A 10886-nucleotide genomic window follows, 5' to 3' on the forward strand; every position below is an offset into this window, starting at 1 on the left:
ACTGATGGCCTTTCCTCTGGATAGGTCATCAGTATTTTATCAGGGGGGTCTGCACTTGGGACCCCCGCCAATCAGCTGTTTTCCTATAGGCCATTTCTAAAAATTGGCAAATAGGTCGATAGGTTGTCCATATCCTCATTATGGAGGGCCCTGGTTGGGTATAATGAAGGATTCTTGTCATATTATACCCAAGATATTAGTGAACCTCATCACAAGACCATTACACTTCTATAAGTGTAATTCACACTCTGCCCGCTAGTGGCCGCTCTTTATACGCCTGGAGATTTCCCAGAGAGGAAGCACTCCCCGCCGGCCACCAGAGGGCGCCCCTGCGTTTACAGTAAACAGCTCTATGGTCATCAGCTTCCTTTAGCGTTTCCGGTCACATGATCCTTCTGTCTCTGCGGTGTGAGGTGAATGAGAGGAGTGGGCACCGGCAGCTGGAGGTTTCTGGGACTGAAGAGGCGTCTTGTTTTTGTGTGGAGGAATCCTTAGAGGCCGCAGGAGGTGAGGAGCTGCTGATGCCAGCTGCTGGCAGAGTTATGTGAGGTCTGCTTGCTGCATTTGCAGGGCATATTGGGCTCCGCATAGGTTAGCATTGTTAGCTGTAGTCGAGAAGGTAATGGAAGCTGTAGAGATGTCATGCCCTAACAACCATCACTGCTCTGGACTTGGGTGGTCTCCTAGTTAAAAATGACTAAAGATATGTCATAGAGAGCCCGTGGTAACTGTCACCTGATCTTGGTTACAGTTCTGATCTCTGTACCTGGGAGGGAAAAGTCCTGATCTCGGTTTCTGGGGGGGTAGGGGGGTCCTGATTTTGGTTGGTGGGGGTCCTGATTTTGGTTACTGGGGGGAGTCCTGATTTTGGTTAGGGGGGGGGGGGGGAGTCCTGATTTTGGTTACTGGGGGGGGGTCCTGATTTTGGTTACTGGGGGGGGTCCTGATTTTGGTTACTGGGGGGGGGTCCTGATTTGGTTACTGGGGGGGGTCCTGATTTTGGTTACTGGGGGGGGGTCCTGATTTTGGTTACTGGGGGGGGGTCCTGATTTTGGTTACTGGGGGGAGTCCTGATTTTGGTTACTGGGGGGAGTCCTGATTTTGGTTACTGGGGGGAGTCCTGATTTTGGTTACTGGGGGGGGGGGGGTCCTGATTTTGGTTACTGGGGGGGGGGTCCTGATTTTGGTTACTGGGGGGGGAGTCCTGATTTTGGTTACTGGGGGGGGGGGAGGTCCTGATTTGGTTACTGTGGGGGGAGGTCCTGATTTGGTTACTGGGGGGGGAGTCCTGATCTCTGTTACTTGGGGGAGGGGGGTCCTGATCTCTTGTTACTTGGGGGGAGGAAGGTCCTGATTCTTGTTACTTGGGGGAGGAAGGTCCTGATCTCTGTTACTTTGGGGAGGAAGGTCCTGATCTCTGTTACTTGGGGAGGAAGGTCCTGATCTCTGTTACTTGGGGGAGGAAGGTCCTGATCTCTGTTACTTGGGGGAGGAAGGTCCTGATCTCTGTTACTTGGGGAGGAAGGTCCTGATCTCTGTTACTTGGGGAGGAAGGTCCTGATCTCTGTACTTGGGGGAGGAAGGTCCTGATCTCTGTTACTTGGGGGAGAAGGTCCTGATCTCTGTTACTTGGGGGAGGAAGGTCCTGATCTCTGTTACTTGGGGAGGAAGGTCCTGATCTCTGTTACTTGGGGGAGGAAGGTCCTGATCTCTGTTACTTGGGGGAGGAAGGTCCTGATCTCTGTTACTTGGGGGAGGAAGGTCCTGATCTCTGTTACTTGGGGGAGGAAGGTCCTGATCTCTGTTACTTGGGGGAGGAAGGTCCTGATCTCTGTTACTTGGGGGAGGAAGGTCCTGATCTCTGTTACTTGGGGGAGGAAGGTCCTGATCTCTGTTACTTGGGGGAGAAGGTCCTGATCTCTGTTACTTGGAGGGGAGGAAGGTCCTGATCTCTGTTACTTGGGGGAGGAAGGTCCTGATCTCTGTTACTTGGGGGAGGAAGGTCCTGATCTCTGTTACTTGGGGGGAGGAAGGAAGGTCCTGATCTCTGTTACTTGGGGGAGGAAGTCCTGATCTCTGTTACTTGGGGGAGGAAGGTCCTGATCTCTGTTACTTGGGGGAGGAAGGTCCTGATCTCTGTTACTTGGGGGAGGAAGGTCCTGATCTCTGTTACTTGGGGGAGGAAGGTCCTGATCTCTGTTACTTGGGGGAGGAAGGTCCTGATCTCTGTTACTTGGGGGAGGAAGGTCCTGATCTCTGTTACTTGGGGGAGGAAGGTCCTGATCTCTGTTACTTGGGGGAGGAAGGTCCTGATCTCTGTTACTTGGGGGAGGAAGGTCCTGATCTCTGTTACTTGGGGGAGGAAGGTCTGATCTCTGTTACTTGGGGGAGGAAGGTCCTGATCTCTGTTACTTGGGGGAGGAAGGTCCTGATCTCTGTTACTTGGGGGAGGAAGGTCTGATCTCTGTTACTTGGGGGAGGAAGGTCCTGATCTCTGTTACTTGGGGGAGGAAGGTCCTGATCTCTGTTACTTGGGGGAGGAAGGTCCTGATCTCTGTTACTTGGGGGAGGAAGGTCCTGATCTCTGTTACTTGGGGGAGGAAGGTCCTGATCTCTGTTACTTGGGGGAGGAAGGTCCTGATCTCTGTTACTTGGGGGAGGAAGGTCCTGATCTCTGTTACTTGGGGGAGGAAGGTCCTGATCTCTGTTACTTGGGGGAGGAAGGTCCTGATCTCTGTTACTTGGGGGAGGAAGGTCCTGATCTCTGTACTTGGGGGAGGAAGGTCCCGATCTCTGTTACTGGGGGGGGGAGGTCCGATCTCTGTTACTGGGGGGGAGGAAGGTCCTGATCTCTGTTACTTGGGGGAGGAAGGTCCTGATCTCTGTTACTTGGGGGAGGAAGGTCCTGATCTCTGTTACTTGGGGGGAGGAGGTCCTGATCTCTGTTACTTGGGGGGGGAGGTCCTGATCTGTTACTGGGGGGGGGGGGAGGTCCTGATCTCTGTTACTGGGGGGGGGGGTCCTGATCTCTGTTACTGGGGGGGGGGGAGGTCCTGATTTGGTTACGGGGGGGAGGTCCTGATTTTGGTTACTGGGGGGGGGTCCTGATTTTGGTTACTGGGGGGGGGGGTCCTGATTTGGTTACGGGGGGGGGGGGGGAGGTCTGATTTGGTTACTGGGGGGGGGGGGAGGTCTGATTTGGTTACTGGGGGGGGGGAGGTCCTGATTGGTTACTGGGGGGGGGGAGGGTTGATTTTGGTTACTGGGGGGGGGGAGGTCCTGATTTCTGATTTTGGTTACTGGGGGGGGGGGAGGTCCTGATTTTGGTTACGGGGGGGGGAGGTCCTGATTTTGGTTACGGGGGGGGGGGAGGTCTGATTTTGGTTACGGGGGGGGGGGGAGGTCCTGATTTGGTTAGGGGGGGGGGAGGTCCTGATTTGGTACGGGGGGGGGGGAGGTCCTGATTTTGGTACGGGGGGGGGGGAGGTCCTGATTTTGGTTACTGGGGGGGGGGTCCTGATTTTGGTTACTGGGGGGGGGGTCCTGATTTTGGTTACTGGGGGGGGGGGTCCTGATTTTGGTTACTGGGGGGGGGGTCCTGATTTTGGTTACTGGGGGGGGTCCTGATTTTGGTTACTGGGGGGGGGTCCTGATTTTTGGTTACTGGGGGGGGGGGTTCCTGATCTCGGTTACTGGGGGGGGGGGGGGATCCTGATTTTGGTTACTGGGGGGGGGGTCCTGATTTTGGTTACTGGGGGGGGGGGGTCCTGATCTCTGTTACTGGGGCCCCAAAATGGAGCTAGTAACTGGAATGTGAGCACTTGGCTGTTTCCAACACCCCAATGCATTGCTCTGCAGCCAGGAATAGGCCCCTGTTGTACAGATATAGCGAGTGTTAAATACACAGATGCAACCCAGTGTATGGAGCAGTGTAATCTGCTGCACCTCTTCTTTGCTGTAGCTCGATAACGTCCCAGTTGCTGCAAAATGGACACACTTTTAGCTTCCAACGGCTAGTGATGCCCCATGGATATGCTCCGTTCGTATGCCGGGAGCGTTTTTGACGTACATGCAGTGCTGATGTCATAAACTTGATGAAAACCCAGACTTAACAGGGTTTTCTGGTTTAAAAAACCATTATCATATACCTGCATTAAAGGGGTTGTCAATGGGCATGGAAGACACAGCTGCACCCTGGGGCGGAGAGTTGTAGAGGCTGACACCCTAGTATTGTGCACAGGTTTCATTAGAGGGGGTTTGTCGCTTCCAAAGTAGCCATACCGCCATGCAGAGTAGGTGCCCTAAAGTAGAACCACACCCTTTCTTGTGAAAATCTGGTGCATTTTATCCCATTCTGCCCCAATAAAAATGGTTCCCTATTAAATAGAGAGTGGTCTCCCATTCACACGAGGAGGGTCTGGCCTCTCTATACATTACACAGACAGTCCTTCATTTATAATGCTTCATTTATCCTGTGGTGGCGCTGCAGGGTAAAGCGGGCAGGCCCTTTTAATTGTGAGATTATGGGACGTGCAAATGGTCAGGATCTCAGATCATTGTAGAAATGAATCCATCTTCTTTCTCTTCTAGTATAATGGACACATGTGAGCAGGAAGCGGCTGATGTGGCCCAGGAAGACCCCGAGGTGAACGCACAGTATTTACAGCAGCTCAAGGACCTGGATATTCCTGAAGATGAAGCCAGGAAGGTAAACTGTCCCCCTCTAGAAGTCACCATAAAACACATCATGTGTCAAAAGGATCACCCCCATCATTTGCATTGTAGACTGTGATAACATTTTACCTTTTTTCACGCAGGCACTGATTCTTACTGGGAATGTATCAGCCGAAGAAGCTGCGATATTTTACTTTGACAGTTTAGAAAATCAGAATCCGGTAAGTGACTTTTAAAGGGGTTTTCTGGGCTACAGCTATGAGGTTTGGTCACTTGAATGGGTCCGCAAATCCGGAGATGCGGATTGGTACAGAACAGGACCCTAGGGGGTGCTTCCGTCCCGTACTTCCGTTCCGCAAAAAGATATTGGTAGACGTGGCAGCCATTATAACTGAATTACTTTATCTTCTTTGAAGACTTGATAAAATCCATCCGTTGCTAATCCCGTTCTGATTTCTGTTTAGGACACAGATGATGACGACACTTTTCACAAGATGGTGTTTGTGGTGAACATGGAGCTGTCTATGGGTGTAGGGAAGGTGAGACAGAAATGTGGTAGAAAAGAGTCTCTCTAGATAATAAACCAACACCAGTGACATGGTAATACTGTCCTATGTGGCGGCCAGAAGTGATCGGGAGTTCCGGAAACAGTAGCAAAGTCTGCGTGACTGTTTTGTAACCCCTGCCCACTACATAGGACAGTATGAAAATACCCCTTTAAATGAAGTGGTATTCCAGTAAGAATAGTTTATCCCCTATCAACTGGTTAGGGGGGATGACTGTTAGATTGGTGGCGGTCTGATGGTTGGCACCCCCACCATTCACAACAAGTTCTGCACCCCCTGTTTTGAAAGGAGCCCTGGTTGAGCAGGGTACTGCAGCTCCATTCATTTCTTTATGGGACTGCCAGGGATAGCAAAGCACAGTTATCAGCTATCTCTGGCAGGCCCATAGACTTTGAATGGAAGGGAAGTGCATACGCTCGACCAGTGCTCTATTCAAACAGGGGACATGGATCTCCAGTTCTTGTGAATGGTAAGGTTCCCATCGGTCAGACCCTCACCAGTCTAACCGTTATCCCCTGTGGATAGGAGATACCTTTTTCCCCTTTAAAGGTCATCTGTCAGAAGATTTGTACCTATGAAACTGGATGTGCGCATCTGTGTTGGTCCCATGTTCATATGTGCCCACATTGCTGAGAAAAATTATGCTTTAATATATGCAAATTAGCCTCTAGGAGCAACGGGGGTGTTACCATTACACCTAGAGGCTCAGCTCTCTGCCACTGCTGCACCCTCGGCACTTTGACAGGGCCAGGCAGTGAAAACATCATAATGTCTGGCCCTGTCAAAGTGTAGTGTGTGACATGAATACAGTGTTAGTAGCAGCACCGAGGTGTTAACCCAGGTACACTGTCTCTCCTCAGATTGCTGCTCAGGTCGGACATGGAGCAGTTGGCTTATATCAGCTCTTGTTAACAGACTCCAAGACCAAGGAGATGGCGGAAAAATGGGATGAATATGGGTAAGTCTGGATGGTGCTCGTTTACTAATCACACATGGGAATCTTGTGTCCTAAATGGGTTCATCTGTGAGCATATGAAGTGTCTACAGCAGTATCAATCAGCAGAGTAGTGAGTGCAGCTCTGGAGTATAATACAGAATGTAACTCAGGATCAGTACAGGGTAAGTAATGTATGTACACAATTACTGCACCAGCAGAATAGCGAGTGCAGCTCTGGAGTATAATACAGGATGTAACTCAGGATCAGTACAGGATAAGTAATGTATGTACACAGTGACTGCACCAGCAGAATAGTGAGTGCAGCTCTGGGGTATAATACAGGATGTAACTCAGGATCAGTACAGGATAAGTAATGTATGTACACAGTGACTGCACCAGCAGAATAGCGAGTGCAGCTCTTGAGTATAATACAGGATGTAACTCAGGATCAGTACAGGATAAGTAATGTATGTACACAGTGACTGCACCACCAGAATAGTGAGTGCAGCTCTGGAATGTAATGCAGGATAAGTAATGTATGTACACAATGACTGCACCAGCAGAATAGTGAGTGCAGCTCTAGAGTATAATGCAGGATGTAACCCGGGATCGATACAGGATAAGTAATGTAATGTGTGTACACAGTGACTTCACCAGCAGAATAGTGAGTGCAGCTCTGGGGTATAATACAGGATGTAACTCAGGATCAGTACAGGATAAGTAATGTATGTACACAGTGACTGCACCAGCAGAATAGCGAGTGCAGCTCTGGAGTATAATACAGGATGTAACTCAGGATCAGTACAGGATAAGTAATGTATGTACACAGTGACTGCACCACCAGAATAGTGAGTGCAGCTCTGGAATGTAATGCAGGATAAGTAATGTATGTACACAATGACTGCACCAGCAGAATAGTGAGTGCAGCTCTAGAGTATAATGCAGGATGTAACCCGGGATCGATACAGGATAAGTAATGTAATGTGTGTACACAGTGACTTCACCAGCAGAATAGTGAGTGCAGCTCTAGAGTATAATGCAGGATGTATCCCGGGATCGATACAGGATAAGTAATGTATATACACAGTGACTTCACCAGCAGAATAGTGAGTGCAGCTCTGGAGTATAATACAGGATGTAACTCAGGATCAGTACAGGATAAGTAATGTATGTACACAGTGACTCCACCAGCAGAATAGTGAGTGCAGCTCTGGAGTATAATACAGGATGTAACTCAGGATCAGTACAGGATAAGTAATGTATGTACACAGTGACTGCACCACCAGAATAGTGAGTGCAACTCTGGAATGTAATGCAGGATAAGTAATGTAATGTATGTACACAGTGACTGCACCAGCAGAATAGTGAGTGCAGCTCTAGAGTATAATGCAGGATGTAACCCGGGATCGGTACAGGATAAGTAATGTATGTACACAGTTACTTATGTAGATTAACTCTGTAAATGATGAAATGGTGGACACACTGTAAATCTACCCTCTTTGGTCTCCTTTGATTTATATTCCTTGTCTGTCCCTTTGTGTCTCTAAAGAGCTAAGAAGATCGTCCTTCAGGGCGCCAGTACTTCTCATCTGCTGGAGTTACAAGCTTTGGCGTTAAGTTTGGATTTACCAACATACCTGGTGCAGGATGCAGGCAGGACACAGGTAAGTCACTTATTGTCTTGAAAGGGAATATCTGCTCCGGTACTGACTGCCGAACCACTGACATCTCATCCTGTTGCCAGATTGCAGTCGGTTCACGCACTGTTCTCGCCATCATGGGTGAAGAAGAAATGGTGAATAAAGTGACGGGCAAGCTGAAACTGCTGAACTGAGGTGAGCAAGACAGGAAGAAGGCATCAAAGTGCCGGTGATGGAGGGACAGCTGATGAGACATCCCAGGCACGTCCTCCACACACCATGGAACACTTCGGTGCAGAGGGAGAAGAATAGAGAACAAGATGTGTGCAAATCATGTTCCAGAGCCATCGCCAGCCAATGAGGGAAGGAGACAGAGTCTTCACATACACAATGCACACTAGTTGGTGATAGAAGTAGGTACCTAGAGCTGCTGGCATCATACAGCGCTAGAATGCTGACCAATCCGACAATGCTTTCATATAGATCGCCATGCACTGTACGGTGAGGAATCTTCTTTTAAAGGCGTTCTCTCACCATTGCTTATTCATTGTACAGATCATAAAAATGAAGCACATTTACATGCGGTAGAAAACTGATCCAGTTATTTATTTATGGCATCACCTGGTGTGCACAGTGTATAGCAGTGTACACATCCCCCTAAACACCTGAGTGCTGGTGGTCACACATGCTCAGTCACTGTCCCCTCAGCCAGGTCTCTCCATAGCAGCCACTAGAAAAATCTTTCTGCCCTGCTCGTCAGGGAAGGAGCAGAATCAGTACAGCTGATAGGAATACTTCTGCAGGTTAAGGAAGAAGGAATTATTATGCCAGCTTCCAGAGGGGGAAGGAGACTGATTCTGTCCTAAAGGTGACACTCAATAGCAAAAGATTATGGAAAAGGTATTTTATATACTGGGAACACTGCACAATAATTTAAAACAGCTATTACCAGCCTTTTAGTATGAAGATGATCCATTGAAAAATAACTTTAAAGGGCATCTGTCAGCAGTTCTGTGCCTATGATACTGGCTGACCTGTTGCATGTGCACTTTGCAGCTGAAGGCGTCTGTGTTGGTCCCATGTTCATATGTGCCCGCACTGCTGAGCTGATGTTTTAATATATGCAAATGAGCCTCTAGGAGCACTTTGACAGGACCAGTCAGTTAAAACATCTTCAAGCCTGGTCCTGTCAAAGTGGAGAGTGCGCGGCAGTTGCAGAAAGAGCAGAGCCTCTAGGAGTAATGGTAACGCCCTCGTTGCTCCTAGAGGCTCATTTGCATATATTAAATCATCATTTTTCTCAGCAATGTGGGCACATATGAACATGGGACCAACACAGATGTCTTCAGCTGCCAAGTGCACATGTAACAGGTCAGCCAGTGTCATAGGTACAAAACTGTTGATGGATGCCCTTTAAAGGGGTTCTGCGGTTCTTTTAAACTGATGATCTATCCTCTGGATCATCAGCATTTGATCGGCGGGGGTCCAACACCCGGGACCCCCGCCGATCAGCTGTTTGAGAAAGCAGTGGCGCTGCCAGTAGCACCGCGGCCTTCTCTCTGCTTCCCTCAGGCTCAGTGACGTTACGACTAGTATCACTGGCCTGGGCGGGGCTAAGCTCCATTCGAGTGAACAAAGCTTAGCCCCGCCCAGGCCAGTGATACTAGTCGTAACGTCACTGAGCCTGAGGGAAACCGAGAGAAGGCTGCGGCGCTACTGCAGAACCCCTTTAAAGAGCCCTAAAGTCTGCACATAGCTAATACCAATCACACATGTATGTAGATGTGTGGCAGGGTGACTGACTTCCTCTCCCTCATTAAAAGGCTCTATCATCGCTGAAACCAGGGAACACTAGATTTAATTTGACTGCCCTGCAAATAGGGATGAGTGAAACAGACTCCACGATCCTTCATATTACTTTTCTGTTCCTGACCCGAAAACAGATTATGGAACCAAATTTCCCAGCGGGTCAGGGAGGGTGATTCTTGCGCCATAAAATTGTAGCACTAAGCTTCTTTGGTCACTTAAATCCTAACAGTCACTTCACAGCTTATGTTTCCAGTTCACATTATGGTCACTTCTATTATGAAGAGGGATTTTTTTGCTATGGGGAGGGTTAAACCAGTATTATGTATATAGACCGTATTATATTACTTCAGGAGTCAGTTCATATGTCTGATATAAACCATACTTTGAAATGCTGATTTATGGGGAGGTGTGTTCAGACTGGGCAGTCATCTCCTGAAAACATACATGTTAAGCTCTTGCCAGCCACTAGGGGGATCTAAACTCTATGGAGGTGGATACAGCTCCTGCTGCAGTGTATCCTCTGCATAAGGCCTCATGCACACGACCATATCCTGCATCCGTGTCCTGCAGAAAAAACCCCATTGGTGTGCTGTCCACATCCGTATCTCCGTTGCACAAATTATGGAACACGTCCCAATATTGACCGTATTGCAGACAAGAATGGTCATTTGTAATGATGGGAGAGAGAACAATGCGGATTGCACACAGACGGTATCTGCGTTTTGTGGACCGCAATACAGACGCAGTCATGTGCATGAGGCCTGGCCCAGAGATCCCGACCTTTCCAGGGTCAGCCGCCAGTGATGGTTTGGATCCCAATGCCATGTTTCAGTAATACTTAGTACTGCTGCCATATGCAGGGGCCCTGACACTTGTTTTATGGTTCGGCAGTACTATCATAGAGAGGGTAGAACACATTAGTTGTATTGTCATCTACGTACATAGGAAATTACCTCAACTTGGAATATCCTATATTTACCATTTTACTATAAGATTCATTTACATTGCAAAAAAAAAGTTATATTTTGTAACGCGTGAACTGATTGTGTCCTTCTGGCTATGTAACACAAAAAAAAAAAAGTAAATGGATTTTTTTTTATTTCATTGGATGTGCTGATTATTTCCGTAAATGCTTTTCTTTTAACGGTTGAGATTGGATGAGGATCCTGAGCTCAAATCCTTGTCAAACCCAGTAACATTTCTGCAACCAGTGCAAGTAACTGTGGTATTTGATACTGCAGATGAGGCCCACGTGGATTT

General features: G+C 48.5%; 1 protein-coding gene across 1 annotated transcript; it reads left to right on the forward strand.

The window, feature by feature from the left end:
- Positions 1 to 376: 376 nt before the first annotated feature.
- LOC122943645 (probable peptidyl-tRNA hydrolase 2) lies at positions 377 to 8691 on the forward strand. The gene is made up of 7 exons (XM_044301540.1): positions 377 to 507; positions 4591 to 4708; positions 4818 to 4895; positions 5139 to 5213; positions 6101 to 6198; positions 7727 to 7841; positions 7922 to 8691. Exons 2-7 carry the CDS (start codon positions 4595 to 4597, stop codon positions 8009 to 8011), a joined length of 570 nt encoding a protein of 189 aa, XP_044157475.1. The 5' UTR covers positions 377 to 507; positions 4591 to 4594; the 3' UTR covers positions 8012 to 8691.
- The last annotated feature ends 2195 nt before the right edge of the window (positions 8692 to 10886 follow it).

The sequence above is a fragment of the Bufo gargarizans genome, chromosome 7, assembly GCF_014858855.1.
Source record: "Bufo gargarizans isolate SCDJY-AF-19 chromosome 7, ASM1485885v1, whole genome shotgun sequence".
In the NCBI taxonomy this organism is placed as follows: Eukaryota; Metazoa; Chordata; class Amphibia; order Anura; family Bufonidae; genus Bufo; species Bufo gargarizans.

Bases quoted from the DNA above. Each gene is read 5' to 3' on its own strand.
- LOC122943645 (XM_044301540.1), top strand. From the start codon at position 4,595: ATGGACACATGTGAGCAGGAAGCGGCTGATGTGGCCCAGGAAGACCCC. The intron at 4,896-5,138 runs GTAAGTGACTTT...ATTTCTGTTTAG, and splicing joins GTTTAGAAAATCAGAATCCG to GACACAGATGATGACGACAC. The intron at 7,842-7,921 runs GTAAGTCACTTA...TCCTGTTGCCAG, and splicing joins AGGATGCAGGCAGGACACAG to ATTGCAGTCGGTTCACGCAC.